Below are 23,956 nucleotides of genomic sequence, written 5' to 3' on the forward strand. Positions count from 1 at the left end.
GTTACGCTGTATGGAGACGGGAAGCAAGTCGAAACTTTCGCATTTCTAGATGATGGATCGTCATCAACGTTGCTTGAAGAAGAGATCGCGACACAGTTGGGTATCGAAAGTGAACCTGACAACTTATGGTTGAGTTGGACTGGGAAGATCAGCAGACAAGAGAAGACCTCCAAGCGGTTGAGCGTGAAGATATCCGGGGTTGGTAAGCAGAAACTATTCCAGCTGGGCAACGTACAGACCGAACGGGAGCTGGGGCTTCCCAGTCAAACGCTGAATTACGAAGAACTGTCGAGTACCTTTCCGCATCTGCAAGGACTTCCCGTTGCTAGTTATACCAATGCCAAACCAGGCATGATTATCGGTCTTGAGCACGTGAAGCTGCTCACTAGTTTAAAAATTCGCGAGGGCAGCTGCAGCGAACCGGTGGCCACTAAAACTAGGTTGGGGTGGTGCGTGTATGGGAGAAATTCCGGGGACAGAGGGTCCATGGAACAGCTTCACCTGCATGCTCGAGTTAGTATGAGCAATAGCGACTTGCATGACTCGATGCGAAAGTTTTTCGCCGTTGAAGATGCCGTAGTGACAAAACAGATTGAAGCCGAGGAAGACAAGCGGGCACGCAGTATTCTGGAGGCAACCACGGTGCGGAAAGAAGCCCGTATGGAAGCGGGATTATTATGGCGTATAGATAACGTAAAATTTCCGGATAGTTTTCCGATGGCGGTAAGCAGGTTGAAAGGTCTGGAAAAACGGTTGGCTAAAGATCCTGAGCTTCGCAGGAAAGTGAATGAGCAGATAGAGAGCTACGAGAAGAAGCAGTACGTCCGTAAGGTGTCACCGGAGGAACTTAAGCAAGTGAACCCCGAGCGTGTGTGGTACTTGCCGTTAGGAGTGGTAACGAATCCCAGGAAGCCAAACAAAATTCGGATGGTGTGGGATGCTGCTGCCAAGGCTAATGGTGTCTCATTCAACGACATGCTGCTAAAGGGTCCGGATCTACTGGTTTCGCTTGTGGAGGTGTTGCTGCGGTTTAGGGAAGGCAAGATCGCAGTGTGCTCAGATATCCGAGAAATGTTCTTGAGGATTCTGATTCGTGAGGAGGATAAGTGGACCCAATGTTTTCTATGGCGCGCCAGTCCGGAAGATGAAGTGCAAATTTTTGTTATTAACGTCGCCATGTTTGGGGCAACTAGTTCTCCCTGCACAGCACAGTTCGTAAAGAACAAAAACGCACTTGATTACGCAGAACTTTACCCCAAAGCGGTAGATGCGATTATTAGGAACCACTACGTCGATGACTTTCTCAGCAGTGTCAGTTCTGTGGAGGAAGCCGTACAGCTCGTCCGGCAAGTGCAGCTAATACACGCAGCCGGTGGATTCGAGTTCGGAAAAATTCTATCCAGCTCACAGGAGGTGCTCGATCTACTCGGGGAGACTGGTACGTCTGACAGCAAGTCACTCAATTTAGAGAAGGAACGGGTCTACGAGCGAGTCTTGGGCGTGGTATGGGTTCCCAGGGCGGATCACTTCACGTTCGACCGAACAGGGCTGGAAGGAATTTTAGAAGGCGGAATGATTCCAATGAAGCGCCAAGTTTTACGCACAGTTATGAAATTATATGATCCGCTGGGATTCGTAGCGCACTTTGTAGTGCAAGGAAATATATTGATGCAAGAAATCTGGCGAACGGGTACTAACTGGGACGAGCCCATATCAGAGTCTTTGCACAACCTGTGGAGTAGGTGGATCGAGGTGTACCTGACGATCAGCGAGGTGAGGGTTCCCCGATGCTTTCTTGGTCATCTTTTGCCGGAGGAAATCGACGAAATCGAACTTCATGTGTTTACGGACGCGAGCGTAGCGTCCTTTGCTTGTGTGGCCTATCTGAGGATGTCGTATAGCGGAGGCAGCTGGTGTTCGCTGGTTGCAGCAAAGACAAAAGTTGCGCCACTTCAGGCGCTCTCAATCCCCCGCTTGGAGCTTGAGGCTGCCATGATGGGATCACGCTTGTTGCAGAAAAATTCGTACGGCACTTACCCTCAACATTCGAAGACACTTCCTGTGGACGGATTCAGCTACAGTGCTCGCATGGCTCCGCTCAGACAGTCGTCGATATCACCAATTCGTTTCTTTCCGGGTTGGAGAAATTCTTTCGCTCACCAGCGTGGACGAATGGCGCTATGTGCCATCGAAGCTCAATGTTGCGGACGACGCCACAAAGTGGAACTCGGGACCCTCATTTGACCCAGAAAACCGTTGGTACCAAGGACCACCGTTTCTACGAAACCCAAAAGAGCAGTGGCCTGGGCAGTCAGTAGTGGAGGATGAAGCGGATGTAGCATGCGAAGAACTACGTTTAGTAGGCGTACATCAAGCGGCCGAGGAATAATTCGCGTCGAGCGCTTTTCCAATTGGGATCGTTTGCTTAGAGCGATGGCTTATGTTCACCGGGCAGTCAGGATCTGGAAGCGAACTCTAGGGAGAAAAAGTCGACGGCATGTCCTGGATCAGGAAGATATCGTGAAGGCGATGGAAACACTTTGGCGCCAAGCACAGAGTCAGGCTTATGTGGAGGAGGTTCACGCGCTAAACCATGGTCGCAGCGTGGGCAGAAGTAGCCCACTGTACCCCCTAGTTCCGTTTATTGACGAACACGGAGTCGTACGCGTCGGAAGTCGGATTGGAAGCGCACCGCACATTCCCTACGCAACAAAGTATCCCGTAGTGCTGCCGAGAGATCATCGCATTACCTTCCTAATGGTACAGTCGGTTCATCGCCGGTTCTTACATGCTAACGGAGAAACTGTTTGTAACGAGCTGCGGCAAGAGTTTTACATCCCGAAGCTTCGGGTGTTCGTGAAAAAAGTAAGTCGAAGTTGTCAGTACTGCAAGGTGAAGAAATCAGCTCCCAGGCCACCATTGATGGGACCTCTGCCGAGAGTACGCCTAACCCCATTCATTCGGCCATTCACGTTCGTCGGTGTAGACTACATGGGACCCCTCGAAGTAAGAGTTGGACGCTGCGTCGCAAAACGGTGGATTTGTTTGTTTACATGCCTCACGGTGCGAGCAGTCCATCTGGAGCTGGTCCACAGTCTTTCGTCTGCATCTTGCGTGATGGCATTCAGAAGCTTTGTAGCCAGGCGGGGAGCTCCACAGGAGGTATTTTCGAACAACGGAACAAATTTTGTGGGAGCCAATCGCCAGTTGTCAGAGGAGAAGCAGAAAATTCGGGACATTGTTCAAGACTGCGCCGTCACATTTACCAATGCAAATACTCAGTGGCATTTTAACGTCCCTGCGGCTCCGCATATGGGAGGACCATGGGAACGCATGGTGAAGTCGGTGAAGGTGAAGGATGAAAGCTGTGTCGGATAGCACACGTCACCCTAGCGACGAGGTGTTGGAGACCATCATGCTGGAGGCCGAGGCAATTGTCAACTCACGACCGCTGACTTATGTTTCTTTGGAGGCAGAAGACGACGAAGCGCACACCCCAAACCACTTCCTTCTATACGGACGGACTGGGTTGAAGCAACCGATAACGGAACCTGTTCAGGGAAACATTCTGCGAGACAGCTGGAAACTAGCGCAGCATATCATCGACGATTTCTGGCGCAGATGGGTGCGGGAATATCTCCCGATGTTGACGAGGCGAACGAAGTGGTTCGAAGCAGTGAAACCGTTGAAACCAGGTGATCTAGTCGTGATCGTCGACGAACAGGCGAGAAACCGATGGGAACGAGGGCGTGTACTGGAGACGTTTCCAGACAAATCCGGGCAAGTTAGACGTGCCACAGTGCAGACAGCTAGAGGAGTGCTTGCTCGACCCGCGGTAAAGCTGGCGGTACTGGACGTCACCGGCAAAGTGGATACGGATGTAGTGACTCCGGAAACGGAAGTGGTTCACGGGTCGGGGAATGCCGCCGAAACCCCCCGTTGCGGCGAAAAGGGGTGAGAACAACAAATTGTTTCATATCGAGCGAAAAGGGCCGAGCGAACAAAATGACAATCAGGATGTAAGCACCCGTAAACGTCATCATTTAATCAGTTTCGATAGCAAGTGAAACCGCATATCAGTCGCGAGTTTTTTTTAATTAAGTAAATTTAAACAAATAGTCGTTCCACAGTCCGGAACAATATTAAATTTATTACTACTCACCACGTAGTAAGTGGTATTTATAAAGCAGGTTAAAAGGCAAAGGTACGTTGCTGAAAATAGTTATAAAATTATACTTACCTGTAACGTAACCTAAAACACACAGGAAATACTTACCGCTAATCGTTGTTCATCGCTGGTGGACCTGAAAAGAGAAGAAACAGAAGGTTTTCCTGAAAGGTAGAAGGGATTAGTAGAAGGATTAGAGAAACACTGAATAAGTAAGAAATTATAAATTATCATTAACACTTTGTTAGAATTTAAAATATATTACAGCTTTGTAGCTGCTAAGTAAGCAACTAAAAAGACGGTGTTTGTTTCGACGACGGGAACAAGCACAAAATGGCATCTTTAGCCCATAGAAACGTCTATGCACAGTTTCAGCCAAATCATAAATGGTCGATTTAATTGGTTACCCATTTTTGTTGATTTGCGCAAAGCATTTCATGACGGAAAATATTTATATTTGAGTAATAAACCGGGAGAGAAATAAATTCAAAGCAACATGCCGAAACTGTTACTTGATTAAAGTTCTTCTTAGTTCACCTGATTGAATTTTTTTTTGCAATGTGAGAATGGTATGGAATGGTATATATTTACTTACCCTCCTAAGACAAAGTGTGACCTACCTACTATTATGGTTGTCATCTTCAGGATAAAATGTACATATAGTTTAATATGATACTAGTTTTAAGTAACTGCAAGCTCAGTTAGTTGTTGCTGATTTCTAATGTAGAATGACTGAATCCAAAAAGTGATCTCTAAAAACAACGCAAAACAAGTTTATTGAGGCGAAATTTGTTGCATTTTTTTTGTATTAAAAAACATAACCTAGGTATCAAGTAATCAGGGAATCAGGCAAATAAAAACATTATCAGTTTATAAATTATGTACAGATTTATTTTATTTTCGATATCCTACCACTAGTTAATTCGATTTCAACGATATCTGAATGTGTCGCTACGTATTCTGTAGATACAAATCCTATCATTTCGAAGAAAAAAAAATCAAATTTACACCTCTACATTTCCGCTGCTTGCAAAGGCACCTCCTCACACCTTAGAGAGCTCAGTGCACATGTTAGCAGAACTGAACACGCAATTGGCAGCTTTTCCTACTTTCACCCTTCACTAGCACGCTTACAGTTATCGTTCGACTCCTGGCTAAAAAAAATTAGAAACGTTGAAATTGCCTAGCTATCCTAGTGAACATTTTATTTTGCTCCACGGGGCAGACAGCGAACTGGTAATAATTTATTATTAAAATAAATGATTCTGGTTGCAAGTATTTTTCAGCCATACGTGATGTAGTTGTTCTGAAAGTCAAGCTGCATACTTGCTAGCCGCTCTGTCAACAGCCAGATTGTGCATAAATACGGTAGAGCTCGGGGGAATGAATTCTATTTCTACACTCGCGCACTACTAATAATCAGCATCGATAATTGGCCGTTCGACGCATTCTGAATCAACACAATCACACATATTCACAATCGCCCATTTATCGCTCAACGATCAATCACGCGCTCACTTTCTTAACCTGTGGGAAAAACGCCTCGATTGGCAGGATCGGATCCTCGGTAGCTAGAGTAAAATATCCGGGAACCCGCCTTGACAGTAGACCCTTGTTGACCGATTTGAAACCTTTCTCTTTGCTGGCGGACAGCGTAAGTTCAACCACGCGTTTGCTGTAGTCAGACGAGGCACTGTTCAGATCCCAATCGCCTTCATTAAACGAGTTCGAAGACGCATCTTTTGGCGAGATTTTCATGATTGCCGTCTCCGGATGCCGGTATCCCTCAGTTGTTGTGGTCGTGCTGCTGGTGGTGGTGGTTGAGGACGAGGAAACCGGAGCGGATTCTTCGAACCGATTCTGGTTGGCCACAGTGCTCAAGCTACTCAGGTCATCGTTCTTGGCCTCATCGGAACTAGCTAGCAAACTGTTGCCTTCTTGATCTATGTCCTTCAGAGAGGGTTCCGGTTCCTTCTTGCGGTTGAAGTTCTGAATACGCTGCCTAAGGCTTATCTTGGCAGGCCGGCGGCTTGCCAGAGAGTTGGTGTTCAGTACTGGCGGGATGGCGGTGCGATTGAGTGTCTAGAAGTGGAATAAAAGTAAAATGTTAAATTGTGAGAGTTGCTAGATGAAATCTGGTTTACAATTACTTCACTGAGATTGAAAGTTTAATCAGAAAAGTAAAAAAATGCAAATTGTGTAAAAATATTAACTATTGAAGTATAAAGCAAGTTTTTTTTTTAATTTTCACAAAAGCAAAATAGCAAGAATTTTTTTTGTATATTTACAACTTATAACAAACTAAAAAAAGCTTAAAAATGTTTTCTCTCTGTTTTTAAAGGGAGAATAAGCCAATTTCTATCTCTCTACTCTGGCAGAAATCATGTGTCAAAATGGGCGATGGGTTAAGTATGAGCTAACCGTCCGTTACAAACCGTTAACACTTTTAATTCTGTTATGATTGTTGTATCTATTTATTTACCTTTTTGAATTCAGAGGGAGATAACTCAATTTTGTTTACAACACAACAAAGAAGATATTCCACTTACCGATTGTGTCGTAGTATCCTGCTGCCTTATCCGTCCCCGGTTGACTATTCTGGCCGTCGTAGAAGATGGTGGCTGCTGCTGTTGGGGCGCTTCCGTGCTTGCCTTCTTCACGGTAAACCGATTGAAGCTGGTTCTGGTGCCGGTCGGTCGGAATGCTGTCCGTACCGTGGTAGGTTCTTGATTGCTGCCGGGTGGCGACTTCTCGGTCGTGCTGGAGCTAGGCGAAATAATTTCGTTAGAGTCGGTCGTTTTGTTCGGGCGGCCATTGATCACGAAACGATTCCTGGTGGGAAAACGTAACTTGGTAGCGGCTTGGGTCGTTAGTTCCACGTCCAGAGAGTTGGAAGAAGTCGCCACAGTTGATGCGGTAGTTCGGTTCAGTTTGCTGCGATATTCTTTGATGCTAAACCGGGGACGGTTGAGCTCCGTTCGAGTTCGGTTGACCTCAGCACTGTTTTCGTCTGAAGTGAAACTGGTGGAGGTCGAAGAAATACCGGAGCCAAACGAGCTTGACGGTAGCCTAAAACTGGGTTTGCTGTTCTGTAACTTGAAGTTCAATCGAGTGTTCTCGATGTCACGGGTAATCTCATCCGATTTGAAAAAGTCATCAAAATCGTCACTGAATTTACCTCTTGTGCGGATTGGTTTTGGTTCCGCACTGGTGCCTCGATCGCCACCTGGCCTGAAGCGTGACCGAAAACCATTACCACCGAATGAAAACTGATTGTTATCGTTGCTGAAATTGAAGAATGAGCTCACCGCTGCGGTCGTAGTTACCGGTGGTACCTGTGTGGCTGCAACGTCCTGCTGGTCCACCGTCTGCCGATCTTGATCTTGTTCGTCACGGTTGCCATTCGTGCTGAAGCGGTTACGATTGAAATTAGCAGGTAGTTTTTTCCTTTGCTTTCGTATGGAACTCTCTTCCGCTAGGAATGTTGTTGTTGGAGGCGCTAATGTTGTTTTGATTTCATTTTCCGCTTCGGTCGTTGGACGTAGTCGTAGTCGGAACCGGGTTTTGTTAGGACTTTCAGTTGAATCAGAACTCTCGGCAGAAACTTCGGTGCTTTGTTGTGGTTTCGGGCATCGCCGTCGGCCTTTGTTTTTGAACATGGGGAACACAGTAGTGGTTCCCAGTTCCTGGGAGTCCAAATACGATCCGATAGTGACAATTTCTGGTTGATGCTCATCCAATCGGTTTTCTTCCGCCTCGGTGGTATATTTGTACTTGTTGCGAGTTCCAGGGGGGATGTGGGTAGGATCAGAGATGGCATCTTCGATCGTAAAGAAACTGTGCGTAATCAGAGGTTCCTCCGTTGATGCATCGGCCACAGACACCGGGGTGGTTGTGGAGGGTCGTTTGTTCGGAGGCAGTCCCGTGTAACCCGGATGCATCAGTTTATGCTGCTTGTATTCGCTCTCTGGAGAGCGGAAAAGATTTCTGAAAATGTTTGGCTTTTCGGTGGTGATGAATTTATCTCGTCCTATCCAATTGTCATTATTTGGCGTTACAAGCACCGGTGGGCTGTAATTGTTATGATCGCCTGCAAAGTTGATCGTATGAGAATAAAATGGCTGCCGTGGAGTCGTTGTCGTTGGGAAATGAGTAGCGGGTGGGGTGGTTGTTTGTATCGAACTGGGAGTTGATAGCTGAGCGTTGGATGAAGATCCGGGCCTAGCAAAAGATTCGTAACTGAATCGATTAGCATCCTGCAGCGGGGAATGAGGATTAATGTTGTACTTGTTTAGTATCTCCATGGGGTCCTTGCTAGGGTCCGAGTGAGTCAATACTGTTGGTAGAAAAGCTTGTTGGGTGCTGGGTGGTGGCGGAACTAAGTTTTTACTATATTCATCGTGAATTTCGTTAAATACGTGGGTATGCTGGGATTCCTTGAATTTTCCAATCTCGTGAGGCTGATAATCAATCGGAGGCTGTTGATGACTTTGATAGGAGGTAAAGCCAAACGAATCGCTCCCTTGGTGGTCTTTGAAGGAACCGAATTGAGTTGGATGTACCTGATGTGATTCAAACTGGAATTGAGGCTGTTGAATTTTATGTGGTTTTTCTTTATAAACATGAGTCGGGGGTGCGGGAGTCGCAGCCGGCGGAGCAGGATGCTGCGTTTTAAGACTGAAACCGTATTTGTTTTGCTGCTGTTGTTGTACCTGCTGGAAGAATGGGGTTAGGACACTTGGCGGGATGTGTGGGAACAGTGGACTGGACGTAGTTGATTGGATTTTGGACGAATCTTTCTCCCCGGAAGAGATTAGTTTCTTCGGAAGATCGACCTCCAACGGTATGTGATTGTAATAGGGCTGAATTTTGCTCTGCTGCTGCAGATAGTTCATCTTCTGTAAGTTTTTGATGTGTGAGAAAGTTTGCTGATAGCCACCTCCAACGCCAGCATGCAGTAAACCTTTGAGCTGAGCATCAAAGCTAGGATGGCTGGCGAGTTGGCTTATAAATTTGGTTTTTGCGGTCTGTAGCGGGCTGGAAGCCTGTCCAAATTGAATGTAGGTACCGTAGAGAGGAGGCACAAAGTGTTCTAGACGATTCGAGGTGGCCGCTACTGGCTGCTTTTGCCGGTATGCAACGGCCATGTGTGATTGAAGCTTGTTCATTACAGGGTGAGGCTTAAGTGTGGATTTCTGTTGAGATCCCGCAGGTGAATTAGGGACAGGCTCTCTGAAAGAAAAACGAACAAATTATGGTAAAAATTGGCATATCAACTCTCAATACAACTAGGTCACGTTATTAGTCTAATTATTGAGTCATTTTTGTGAACCTTCGTCACCTTTTTCTTCAACCGTTTTACCTGAACTGGTTATTGAATTTGCCCGATTTAACACCGACCGGGCCGAGATGAGACATCGGTGTTACCAGCTTCGGCGTCGGGGGATGCACGATATTTAGTGTGGTGATTTGGTCCGATTTGCCATACGGATTGCCAGCGTGCCGGGCCGATGGTATGACTGGGCTGACATTGGTTAGCAGCAGGGGAGTGGTCATGTACTTGGGTCCCGGGGTGTGACCTCCGTACGGTTTGTGCGGTGACGATTGCGCTTGCTGCTGACTGCTAGCCGACGCAATCTGAAGGGTGTTCTGGTTCTGGTACTGAGTGATGGGCTGATTAAATTGTTTTAGGATCTGCGCATTGTGTTGCGCGATATGAACTAGTTCGTCTTTGCTGGTAGTATCAAAACTTGCCACACTAATCAGCTGTTGCTGAGGCACGTGGTATGGGATGGGTCTCCATGGAACCTACAAGAGAAAGAAAATAAGAGTCAAAACGAATTCGGAAGAGTGCCCATCGTGACTTTAATTGGTGTTATTTTATATCTTGCTCTACACAAACGCACAGAAATCGGACCATCCGCTGTGCTGATGCATTTAAATCCGGCGACCGTTAGGTTGGAAGCTATTGGCTTTGCGATGAAATTGAACTCGTTGCTTAGGATATTATTGTCAATTAATTGCTTTGTCGTTGATCTTGCTTCAAAGAGGCGTTGAACGGGACATTGATTGCGCCGAATTAGACCAGCCAATTGAAAATAACACATCAAAGTGGTTTCTTACGCATCATGGCTACATAGATGAGGAGAAGTTGAACCCGATTAAATGCGTAAGGTAATTAATTGGACCTATATAACGCACGAACCTCATTGTAATTTTTATCGGTTGTTATTGTTTGCCCTATTTAGAAGCTGGAAACTTTCATTAGGTTATTTCACGAGACTTCGAAGCTGAAATTCATTTGACTTTGTACAGAGCATTTAATAGAAACTATAAAAGAAAATATATGAACGTCAGAACTTTTGTGTTTTATTACGATTATCAGTCATAACTATTGATACGGACAACAACTGGTAATATACCATATTTTATACCTAATCCTAATATGGACCTAATAAAAATCCCTGGATTTGTGAAGACTAATTTTTTCGTTTGAGAGATTCTGTTTGATTTTTTTGGTCCCTAAATTTCAAAGGTTGAATCCATCCAGATCCAGAGTAAAGTATACTACGAAAATCGTGGCGATTTGTGGCGAAAGATAAAACTGCTATTTGTGTTGCCGATAACATTACAGTCAATAATGTCAAAACTCAAACAAGTCACACTTAGGTTTTGACTTCAAAATTATTACTTGAACTCTCCTGACCCTGTTTTCAAAACCTTTTAGACTAATTTACAGAAAATGATTAAATATAGGCATGCTCCTTTGAGAAACCAATAGGGGTACTGGGGGTAAGCCCGGCACTGAGGGTAAGACCGTCACCCCTAGGATTTTACTAGAAAACGCTAATTAACTGTGTTTTGGAATATATGAAGTGTTGGTATTCAATATTTTAGACATTTTAAGACACATCGAAGCCACCGTGAAACGTCAAACGTCAAAATAATAGACAAAACATACGCTACTGCAGCTGATGCGTAAACGGATGTAATTTTTCGTGAGTGGAACTTAAGCTTTTATTCATTTGAAAAGACTAAAATTATATTTCGTTGCTCTACAATTTATTGCCTGTATTGTTAGCAATCACAGGAATTCGATCTGTGGTAAATTGGAGCGATAAATTTGTAGAAATACTCTTTTTTTAAAAATGTGTGCTGTCGGGGTATCACCGTCACCAGTGAGTGGGGTAAGCCCGACATGGTCTGAGGCTAGCTGGATGTTACCATCACATATTTCTCATCTATTACCAATGTCTCGCTGATAAATAAATTAATTATTCGACTTAGAACCATGCACTCAAGCTTTTCTGTGATTTATGAATGATTCCAAGGGTTATTAGAGGTGTCAAATGTACTGAATCAAGTCACAAAACTGACGGCTTTCCTGGTGGTATTTGAAATATGCTCCAGTGTGATCAATGTGATCCTGGCTCCGATGAAACTAGTAAATACTATGATTTAAAGTGTCACATGATAGGCTTGCCGAGTATCAAATTCTTTCATTGTTTATACATAATGTTCACCGGAACTTGTTCCGCAAAATCTCCCCAGAACCAGCTAACCGACAACAGCCAAATTCAACAGTAACATACAGAAATGTAAGATCTCTCATTCGGCGGTTTCCGAATTCAAATTGGTTCAGTTAATTCGAGTAAATTCATGAACAAACTTAGGTGCCGGTGTTACCCCCAAGGGGTGCCGGTTTCACCTTCACTACTCCTTGTAAAATAACTATTAGAAGGTACTGAAAATCTTCATATCTAGTAGAAAACAATCTGGGTAATGATTCTGTGAAAGAAATATAACAATATTCGCCATCAAGTGCTACTGAAGAATCATTTTCCTTAGGGGCCGGCCTTACCCCCACTACCCCTACTTTGAAACCAGAGTGAAACTATATTCAAAACGCTTTTGAAGGCTGTCTAAGAATTAAAAAACAAATCTTCTAAAATAATATCTAACTGGTTGTCCACCATAATTCAAAATTCTCAAGGTTCAGTCTTGGGTCCAGTCCTGTACAACATATTTACTTCAGATCTTCTTGATTTACCTTCAGGAAGCAAAAGGTCATTATTCTGCGATTGTATAACAGTAATTCCGTAAAAGGAAAAACATCTTCGTGTTATTGCAGTCGATTGCAGAAAAGTTTAAATATGTGCTCTTTGTAATTGAAAAAAAATAATAGGAAATTCCCCCTATGCTTTTTAAACTTAATTTATAATTTTTCCTCCTAAGCCTCGAGCTTCTTTTTCCCGATCAAGCGATAATCACGTCTTCAAGATTAATAGGGTTATTTGAAATTGGTCTGACAAAAAATAATGTAATTTTATAATTATAAAAAGCGTATTTTCAAAGAGCACATTGAGAATATTCAAACAAAGTGCATCAAATCAACTCATCAATAGTAATTCTAAACTTTGTTTAAAGAATATATTTTGATCTACATGCAGAGTATAAGGCAGTGATAACAATAATAATAATAATAAAGCTATATATACGTTTATTTGTGGCAACGTATCAAAGGAATCCAATGTTATTTCTTCTAAATAACATATTCCCTTAGATACTCAAGTTGCTATGTATATTTGTTATCATTAAAATCCTAATCAGTTTTTGGAGAGATGTTAAACGAAGCAGTTTGAAAAGGATTTAAAAAAAAATAGATGGAATGGAAAAGGGACAAACAAATTTTTGGACCAGCAATGTTTTATGCTGTACCAATCTAGGCTTGTTGTTGTTTCAAAAAGAAGATGTTCTAAGTGATTCAAAATAAAATACTGAAAATGATATTGAAGCGTTTTTCTTGATTTGGTACAGTCAAATTACTTGGGCTTACTTGTATTGAAACATTAGAAGCAATGTCGAATAAAATTATTAGTAACTAGCTGACCCGGCACACTTCGCACCGCCGCTATGAGTTTTAATGATTGTTGTATTGCAAAAGCTGAAATATCTAACTGCTGCTAAAAAAACTTACTCAAGATATTTTTAGCTCTGAATTGTTTTCAGTTTTTTTTTCAATCCAGCGCTCGTAAAATTCTTAGTTTTTATTTCATTGAATATTATAAAGCTCCTTTCAATCATAATCAAATAATTTCAATACGTTTCTGAAAACAAACAGTCATTCTTTCAAATATTCTTAAGGAAATTCTCACGTTATCTTTTCAAATATTTAAAAGCTGGGCCTAATGCAAATATAGCAATACCCTTCTGCCTAGCCATTCTTACTGGAACAGATTTTATAAAAAGCTTTGGAATTCTAAATAATTCAAGCCTCAAATTCGGGATATTCGAAACATGTGAAAGTGGTCAAGGCGGTTCTAGCCATTAAGTTCTTTATATTCCACAGTGTTGGGGTCAGGGTCAGGTGACATGCAACATAGAGCTGTCCTTGTGAGAAGCATGAATACTCGAGGTTTATGCCACAAATTCTCAGTGATTGTCCTTCGGCTTCATCAATAGTCATCGCGAATGCGAGACGCACGGGAAATTGCGGGATAAATACGACTTCTCCTTTGTAGTTTACTGTCAGAATTTCGCTTCAATGACATTTGCCATCGGGTAGTGGCAGCAATGCACCTATTCGGTGGTAAATTTGACCTTGAACCTATTAAGTAGCAGTATTTGAAAAATTCCGATTAGCATTTTTCTCTCAATTGAGTGTTTAAGTTACTCTACTTTACTTTTCTTTTGTTCAGGTCTCGTATGAAGACTATGGAAATCAAAAATGTAACTGACAATACAGTCATTGTATTTTGAAATATATTCACGACTACAAAGCACAAAAAGATTTTAAAGGCTGCTCACAATCACGTAAACTCTGGTAGGGTCAGGAACGGCCTAAGCAGTAGCGCCTATTTTAATCAGTCGAAGAAAACAGGCCTCAAACTCCTGCATTTTGATCAATATCGACAATTTCAATGAAGGAAACGAAAACTTTGATTGTTTAGCTGTCTTGCGCATATAAGGAATACCGTTAACTACAAAGAAATCTGTGAATAAACATAGTTCGAAACAAATCGACCTATATTGCAGCCATTCAGGAGCCACTTCGGAAAATTTAATACACCAATAATTGACAATGAGCTTCAACTTCTCATACGTTTGAAGAACATACGGAGACGTCAATATCAAAGAATTCGTGATCCTGCTTTGAAAGTTATTTTCAAAGATTTACAAACGAAAATTAAACATAGATTCACTTTCTTGCGAAATGAAAATTTCATGAGAGAAGTTGAACAACTAAAACCATATTCCAAACCTTTCTGGAAGCTTTCGAAGGTTCTTAAGAAAGCTTCAAAGCCCATTCCAGTCCTCAAAGATGGTGACCACATATTTCTTACGAATGAACAAAAAGCTCAAAAACTTGCTCAGCAGTTCGAGAGTGTTCATAATTTCAATTTGAACGTAATGAGTCCTATTGAAAATGAAGTATCACAAAAGCGATCAGATCAGATCACTACTCAGGAACTCTTCTAGACATAGAAAAAGCATTCGATAGTGTTTGGCATAAAGGTTTGATAGCTGAAATGTCCAATTTCTGTTTTCCTCTTAACATCACATAAATGATACAACGTTACTTAACAGACCGCACTCTCCAGGTTAACTATTTTATTTATAAATCTGAAAGATTGCCTGTTAGAGCTAGTGTACCTCAAGGAAGTATCTTGGGCCCAGTCTTATATATGTAATATCGTAAATTTTGATCTTCCTGATTCACCACCAGGATGTGAAAAATCTCTGTTTTGTGACGATACAAGCATTCCGTAAAAGGAAAAGTTGAAGAGGTTGTTTATAGGACACGACCGCAGAGGTAACGTAGAATACGACAGCCTGTCTTATGTCAATGTCTTTCTTGGAATAGGTTTGGGAATACACTTAATTGGGGTTAATTAATTTAATAGTCTCTCTGCTCCAGATGACGTTTACCTCTGTAGCCGGCACCGCGTTTTCACTTGCTGCCGTATCCAAAACAAGAATGAAATTGAATTGTTTTGTGGCTGTCTTTTGTATCAAGTTGCATTAAGATATCGTAATTTAGGCAGTGGCTACGAAGAGGCTATAAACAAGGGCAAATAGTGCATTCTTCATCTATATAACAGATATAACAGTCCAAATAACAATTTTCTGCATTTTACGATAGCGTAGTAATTTTACAACTGATTGTTGCAATTAGTAAGACTTGCGTGAAATAATATGTGATTCAGGCTAACTAGCTCAGATAAACTTTGAGGTTAATTGTGTTTGTCAATGCCATTTATTGACAAGTGAATATTTTTTCAACATGGCTAATTTTTATTTAGTTTTGGATGATTTACAGTGATAATTAAATTCTACATGAGGTCTTTTTTTTAGCAATTATGTATATATGAAAATTTCAATCGCTATACTGCTAGCCACACACGCTATATAGCATGCCACACATGCTATAAACTATATAGCATATATAGCAAGCCACACACACTAGCCGCACGTTATATAGCAAACCACACACGCTATATAGCAAGCCACACAAGCTATAGACATGCATATACACGCTATAACACGCTATAAACATACACACACGCTATACAGCTAGCCACGCACGCTATATAGCAAGCCACGCTCTCTAGCCACACGCTCTGTAGAAAACCACACACACGCTAAATAGCAAGCCACGCACGCTAAATAGCAAGCCACCCAAGCTATAGACATGCACAGACATGCACAGACACGCTGGACATGCGCACGCTATATAGCAAACCACGTAGCTATATAGCAAGCCACACGCGCTATAAACATGCACACACGCGCTACAGAAATGCATACACGCCATAAACATACACACACTTTATATAGCAAGCCACGCACGCTAGCCACACACGCTATATAGCAAGCCACACACCTTATATATTAGGGATACACGCTACAAATATTCACATTCACCTGGCGGTGCGAGTCTCTTTCAGTTTCGGGTTGTATTGACCCAACGATATCTAAATTGGATTACCGCTGGTGGGGTCCAACTCAGATCGAAGGGAAGCCGAACTGAAAGAGGTAAGAACTGCAGCTAACTACTACCACCGCCGTTGTTGCCCGCTGCTGAGCTTACTCACATACTAAAACCGCGATAAAAATCGTCATGCGATTTCTGGTCTTTGGACTTCGAAGACGCAAATCAATTCTCTCGGCGGCATCTAGCAAACCAAAGTATCACAAATAACTTAAGTAATTCCGAAATAATTCTCCAACTTACTGAGCAGCAACTGAAGCTTAGACGAAGATAACTTCATTTTTCCTTTTCTTCACTTCATTTCACTGATTCTCAGATCGAAGGGAAGCCGAACTGAAAGAGGTAAGAACTGCAGCTAACTACTACCACCGCCGTTGTTGCCCGCTGCTGAGCTTACTCACATACTAAAACCGCGATAAAAATCGTCATGCGATTTCTGGTCTTTGGACTTCGAAGACGCAAATCAATTCTCTCGGCGGCATCTAGCAAACCAAAGTATCACAAATAACTTAAGTAATTCCGAAATAATTCTCCAACTTACTGAGCAGCAACTGAAGCTTAGACGAAGATAACTTCATTTTTCCTTTTCTTCACTTCATTTCACTGATAAAGAATTTTAACATGTTTTGCAACAGTTGAAAGTGCGAGGTCCAATCTGCATCTGTCAAAGTTTTTGTTCGAATAACAGATTGGCCTACTATAGTAGGTAAAAAGATCCAATCAGAAAGCTGTGCGATATTGTGTTGCTTTTCAAGTTGGACGTTTTTTTCGGATACTCTATTTTTTCATAAAAATCAAAAACCAATTTTTTTTTCACTAAGCTTAAAGACAAGGAGCTCTTCTAAATGGATACGCATAAATTGGGTTTTGTTTTCAAATGTCAGATAGGACCTTTTGAAATGTTCCTCGAGAATATTTCCTTCGTATTTGCAGAAACGGAAGATTTCTCCTAATGCATCAAAAACACAATTAATTATTTTTCCTCATAAACCAAGAGTTTCTTTTTTTTAAACCCACCAATAATCATGAACGGTGCAATCTTAAATTTGTCTGACCAAGTTAAATATTTAGGGCTAATTTATGATAAAAATCTTACCTTCAAGGAGCACATTGAGAATATCAAAACGAAGTGCAATAAATATATAAAATGTTTGTATCCTCTTATCAACAGATAATCTAGACTTTGTCGCAAGAATGAACTGGTAATGTACAAACAAATATTTAAACCAGCAATGTTATATACAGTCCCCATCTGGACAAGTTGTTGTACAACCAGAAAGAAGATGCTTTAAAGGATTCACAACAAACTTCTGAAAATGATATTGAGGTTGGTTTAGCACGAATGAACTACACAGGCTTACAAATGTGGATACATTAGAAAATATGTCAAACCAAATTATCAATAAGTTCCGACAAAAATCGTTGCAATCCTCAATTACAATGATTAGCTCACTTTAGAGTCAGTAAGATAGGTGTAAGATTAGATTAAGGTTTAAGTTTAAATTCTTTTTTTTTTCTTGACAAGTAGGTTTACAATTTTCCTACAATTATATTCACTTAACTGCGGAAGCAATTACAATCTTTTAATGAAATAAAGCTTAAAATATATGTAAGAGTGTTGATATTATATTATGTTGGCTTTCGAGCTACACCAAAATTATGGCTTTTCTGCACCACTGTAAAATGTGTAGTAGGCAGCGAAAACGAATATCACATTATATGTGAATCATTGCACCAGGTATTACACGAAGCAAATATTTACTATTTTTGGAACAGATTTTATTTTGTGCAAAAAATTCGTACCAAAAATAGCAAATATTCGCTTCGTCTAATACCAGCTTAACAGGTGCTTGTTTACTCAACAACGACGCCTCAATAACGACGCTACAAAAGATTGTCTACTGCCTATAGCCTGCAGTCATAGTAATCTAATGACGTTGTTCTTGGAGTAAAAGGCGGGAAAAGGCGAAAATATATATTTTTTAACTTTATCAGTTGATTATTTTTATTTTTATGGCTTATTAACTCGTCGGAGTTCAAAACAAAACAAACAAAAAAGAATCATTCAAATCCGTTGATTCTATTTTAAGTGAAACGCCTTTTAACAGACACCAACTGATTTTTATTTAATAGAAGAAGACTATTATTTATAGTAATTTCTGATCCAAAATGCATCGAAACACGTTGAAGTGACAACTGCCAGCATGTTGAGAAATGATCCAAAATCCCCAAACGCTGGGTGATAGATTTGGGGTGAGAAACCAATCTATCAAACACTTTATTTCAATTCAACTAGTTGTTATTATTGTATTAGTCAGTATATGCATTCACCAGTGTTGCAAAATTATTCCATACAAATAGTCGACCATGAATCGTATCTTTATCAGAACTCTCAATTCACTAGCTCATTAGTTCCACACTATCCGTGAAAAACATCTTAACCGCATCGCCATTTACGGTAGCGAACTCCCCATAGTAACCTATTATTCAGATAGTCGGATTTTCACACGGAAACCACATTAACCGTGTCCAAGTAGCTTTGTTTTTTTTATTTCGCATGACCAGTGCGCACCGCCGATGAACCAATCCCCTAGCAGCACATTATCGTGAGCATTTTTTCTGAGCACCGCACATCAGAAAGTGAAATGATTTTCCTCCTCTGGTTTCTATTAGCTCTTTTTTTGCTCTTCATCACCATCATCATCATCATCACCTTCTTGTTTTGCTTTTATTCGCTTAGAGTTCACTTTCTTTCATATCTACTGCCCACCGCACAATTATCGCGGGCCAACCGGTAGTTTCGAGAAACTATGTAAATGCACAGCACAACGCCACCGCACTGATCTCATGCAAAGTGTGCAATTTGAGAAAATTGTTTTCATATTCCGCGGACGGCCGACTGGCAGCTTTAGCACTGGCTGATGCCGCTTCGTCCCAAACAAATGCAGCAATTTGTAGGAAAATGTTCACCACCCTGCAACAAACCTAGACAACTTGCCGAGCTCTTTTAACGTGCTTATTGTAGCTTCGTTTTCACGAAAAAAAATCATTTTCACCGTATTGTACGCCCTATTCTGCCTTCGATTTGAGCCTCGTCAAGCTGGAAAGTGATACCGAAAACAATTGCGGCCCTTCGAATGAACTGTTGGTAACAGATCATCGTTAGTTTTCAGATTTACGAGTTCGGGGGTTTCTCTTATCGTTTGACCTAAATGAAAAAAAAAAAAATCATTCCGTACGGTCATCTTTCACTTTTGTAAGGCGTGTAAATCAGAACATTATTTGCCTCTCAATATACAGTAATTTCAGTGTCACAATAATCGTGATAATTAGCACGTCTTGAGAAGAAAGTAGATAATAAGCTGTTCCAAATTTTGAAAAAGGATTTCATCAGCAATTCAAATTTTGTTAAATGCAATCAAAAAATTCCTTTTTCTCTATATAATCTATACATTTTTGTACAAACAAGTTGAGCAACAGCAAAGAACAAAATGTTTTTTCCATTGATTGGATGAATAAAGATCGTCTCCTATGCACACAAACTGCCAACGGTATCAATAATCGAGTTAAACACTGGTGGGAAATTTGGCATGTTCCAGTATGATTCCTTTTTAGGTTTGTGATTTATTTGTTTATTTGAAAAATGTAGGAAATAATAAATAGAAAAATAAAATGTACGACTGAGGCTTGAATTGTCATGATTTTTTCTAACCGGGACGTCAATTCACAGCAAGCAGATCATCGATAGTCTTACAAACGTTCAAAAATTAACTCTTTGTGGAGTTTTCTCTCGCTCATCGTGTACTCTGTGCGCTGTTTTCTGTAGTTTATATAAAACAATTCTATTCCAAGTTTTTGACACGTGATATCATCGTGATAAAGTTTTTGTTTCCCTAGGCCTTCATCAACAGCTATGTATCTCTTAGAATTTTATTGTATTAAACGGCATTTTTCTACTCTAAGCATCCTTATATTAACTATACTATAAGGGATATTATTGTACAATGAAAACTACAGGTTTTTGATGCGTGATATAATCACGGAGTATTACTTCTTGTACACGCAAAAGTTGGATGGTGTAAATCCAGTACAAAATTGTTCGTTTTTAGCGCAGTTGTGGATGTGATTTGAAACCAGTACAATGATTGCGTGTTGGGCATAACGCAATTAATGCGCTAGCGTTTTTCCAATGTATTTGGAAGCCCCAAACTACTACACTTAAACAATTTCAACTGGTATCAAGCAGCATTGCAAAGCGAGCGAAAAGCAAAACCTTTCTCTTTCTTTCTGCTTGAGAACGAGACATATGCTTTCTCCAGTCTTCTGCACACACGCTTTCAAGATACTCTTTCTTCTTCATGCATTACCCTGAGTAGCAGCAAGCACGCACCGACAGCATAAGTGAGACTAACAACACTCGTATCAAGTATGTACTGCACTGGTGTCTCGCTCATTCCGTAAAGCGCCGTGACATCGCAATCCGAACCGAAAGAGAAGCTAAAGAGCAACCTGCAAATTGTATGTGATGTGTCTAGTCTCGTCGCACGTACATGGAAATCATATGAGCGAGAGAAAAATTTCTCCGTCGCTTGGAAAAAAAACGCGCGTGCACAGGATGACAAATAATAATTATTCACAATTTAAAGTGTTGCCATAAAGAATCGGCAACGCTTTTGTGGCTTTGTGGAATGGAGGGTTTTACGGTGAAGCTAGCGTTGATTACAAAATGTTGTGAACACAATTTTGTTTCGTTTTTTTCTTTTTCAAATCATTCAATGGTACTTTTTAATGACCAAATCCATCGAAATAAATCGATCGAGTATTATAGTTATTTAAATCTAGTGAGTTCACAAGTTGTTGTTTGCTGCTTGCACTGCTCCATGCAGTCACTAATACACTCGACGTAAGAAATAAAGTGTCGGTATATGATACATATTCTGATTTCATTCTATGTCAATGTATTCGCAGTACAACTGTTGCGTTATGCGTTTCACACATTTATTGTGCGATTTCTGTGCAACATTTGTGCGAATCGGGAAGACACAATGATTGTACAAGACTACAACTTTTGCGTGTAGTTGATGCCTTCCTAAAACAGAACATACTCAGCTGGGCACCTTTTTGATTGAATTTTTTTCGACATGTACAACAACCGGCTAGCAACCTGGTCATATCTTAAGGATCGGACTTGTGGATTCATTGGACCACATATATCATTCATTAGACCACATATATCCACATATTATCCACGTGAAATGTGGACGGACCCTAATGTATACTGATTTGTGACTGGACTGGCTGGGGTAGATGCGGAGGGTCCAACAGAGTGACTATCAAACCGAGAAAAAACCTAGGATTATTTAGCACCAGGAAAAAAAGGAAATTTCACTGAATATTGCATCAGTTGAGTACCGTAAGCCGGGGTGAGATTGTGCCATACAAACCCATTGTTTATCAGCCATCTCATGGCGATCACAAGACCAAAATTTTCTTGAATAAGTTTCCTGGAATACTTAACCAAAAAAGATTAGTCTTCTGACCCGGAGAAGATGGCTGACAAGTCACGGGCTGGATGGTACAATCTCGCCCCGGCTGACGGTATATTCTACACATTTCTTACAGTGCATATATCAGTTTTCCTTTTCTATTCATCTTCCTCTTCGAAGCTAACTTGACCATGGTAAGCTCCGCGGAAGTAGCAGTCAAACGGCTCGAATTTTGCCTAGAGCAAATGTTTTTTTTTTGCATGGTTCACAGAGATAATCTCGCGTGAACTATAATTGACAGATGTCGCCAAGAATACTCACTACTATTGAGTATGCATTCGACGGAGACTTTGCTGACTTCCTACCGCCGCACAGTGGGAAGAAATCAAAAATAATGGGACATTGGTGTTTGCGACGAAACGCATAGTTTTAGCGTTTCGATGTCTTTTAGAAAGTTTCTCAGTTTTATGAGTACTTTATCTGGATGGTAAATTTTTTTGTTTAATAGGGGTGTACACCAAAATAAAAAAAAAACTACAACCTGTAAAATAACTCCACGTTAACCTGTTTTTGCTTCGAATTCAATTTTTCTCCACATATTATTATTCTGTACATATTTCATAGCATTTCCATTTCGCACTCGCGAATCTGACCTAAACCAGACGTCGAACAACTCGGAAGTCAAACATTTCAACACTTAGCTCAAATTTTCGAGCACCTGTCAAATCACCGAACTTCCATGGCACACTTATTTACGGGCACCGATTGTTCGATTAAAAAAAAAGTTATTAAAAAAAATCAAATTCCAAAAAAATCCCAGCTTAATTTTTTTGATTCCAGTGCGATATATATATATATATATATATATATATATATATATATATATATATATATATATTTATATATATATGTATATATATATATATATATATATATATATATATATATATATATATATATATATATATATATATATATATATATATATATATATATATATATATATATATATATATATATACCTATATATATATATATATATATATATATATATATATATATATATATATATATATATATATATATATATTTATATATATATGTATATATATATATATATATATATATATATATATATATATATATATATATATATATATATATATATATATATATATATATATATACATATATATATATATATATATATATATATATATATATATATATATATATATATATATATATATATATATATATATATATATATATATACATAATTGGAGGAAATAAGTATCCGAATAAAACGAAACTGAAAGTAGCTGCCAATATTTGCCCTTCCGCAAGATATGTTGTTTTGAAAATTGTGGCCTAAAATTGCAAAAACTAACATAACTCCTCCAAATTAACCCTCTAGTGCCCTGTGCCGCCTTTAGATGGTCCGTCTGAAAATTAACTTGGGCACTATAGGGTTAAGACATAGCGATACACTTTCTTTTAAAAATATGTGACAATCAATCTTAGTTTGAAGTTTGTAGAACACTTGCAGAACATCGGCAACATTAAGATGAAGGCGTTATCACGCATAAACACATTTTAAGGGGGTGCTTCACTTTTATACCTTATAAATTTGTCAGGTTAAACGATCGAATTTCCCAATCCTCTACAAACTTGCTCGAAATAGCAAGTTCTACAATGTGTCGGAAGGAAGTTACCAAGTTCATCTACCCTTAAACAAAAAAATTTACTAGCCAAATATAGTACTTATAAAACATAGAAACTTCCTAGAAGATATCGAAACGTTAAAACCATGCGTTTCGTCACAAACACCAATGTCCTACTATTTTTGATTTCTTCCCACTGTGCGCCGTAGCGAGAAGCGCCTTGATACTTTTTGTAGAGATCTGATAGCCGGTTCAGGCAAGAACCTTCCTAATAGGGTTTGCAATATTCCCGGGAATTGTCTTCCCGGGAAACGGGAATGAAAAATCTCAATTCCCGGAAATTCACGAGAACCGGGAATAGAAAAAAAATTTAGTAAAAATGAGATTTTAAATAATGTTTCTTAATAAAAGGTATCAAATTAGAAACTGCAGTGTCCAATATTTTCAGTTTGTTGACAAGTAAACTGGCAGGCATTAAACGAGGCAAATATTTGCTTTTGTTGGAATTGAATTTTTTGGGAAAAACATGTCTTCGGGCTTGGTTTTTTATGTAAAATCGTGGCTATGGCCCAAGTTACACTGACTGAGTTTTATTCAATTATTTATTTCTGGTCGTATTGATTTACGGATTCCAATTGTTTTATCA

General features: G+C 40.2%; 2 protein-coding genes across 8 annotated transcripts in view; one reads left to right on the forward strand and one right to left on the reverse strand.

The window, feature by feature from the left end:
• Positions 1-52: 52 nt before the first annotated feature.
• Positions 53-2,389, forward strand: LOC129728308 (uncharacterized). The gene is made up of 3 exons (XM_055686741.1): positions 53-100; positions 148-2,105; positions 2,164-2,389. Exons 1-3 carry the CDS (start codon positions 53-55, stop codon positions 2,387-2,389), a joined length of 2,232 nt encoding a protein of 743 aa, XP_055542716.1.
• A 2,648-nt stretch (positions 2,390-5,037) lies between these two features.
• The window catches only part of LOC129732231 (mucin-4-like), a 255,175-nt gene continuing 236,256 nt past the window's right edge, over positions 5,038-23,956 (reverse strand). For 6 of the 7 annotated variants that reach the window (XM_055692890.1, XM_055692887.1, XM_055692885.1 and 3 more), the window contains 3 exons: positions 9,531-9,976; positions 6,718-9,400; positions 5,038-6,250 (listed from right to left, as the gene is read on the reverse strand). In XM_055692890.1, the coding sequence (XP_055548865.1) occupies positions 5,675-6,250; positions 6,718-9,400; positions 9,531-9,724 (3,453 nt within the window). In that variant the 5' untranslated portion in view covers positions 9,725-9,976 and the 3' untranslated portion in view covers positions 5,038-5,674. The remainder of the gene's footprint in view (positions 6,251-6,717; positions 9,401-9,530; positions 9,977-23,956) is intronic. The other variant, XM_055692889.1, reaches the window with a different exon arrangement.

Source organism: Wyeomyia smithii, chromosome 3 (genome assembly GCF_029784165.1).
Source record: "Wyeomyia smithii strain HCP4-BCI-WySm-NY-G18 chromosome 3, ASM2978416v1, whole genome shotgun sequence".
NCBI lineage: Eukaryota > Metazoa > Arthropoda > Insecta > Diptera > Culicidae > Wyeomyia > Wyeomyia smithii.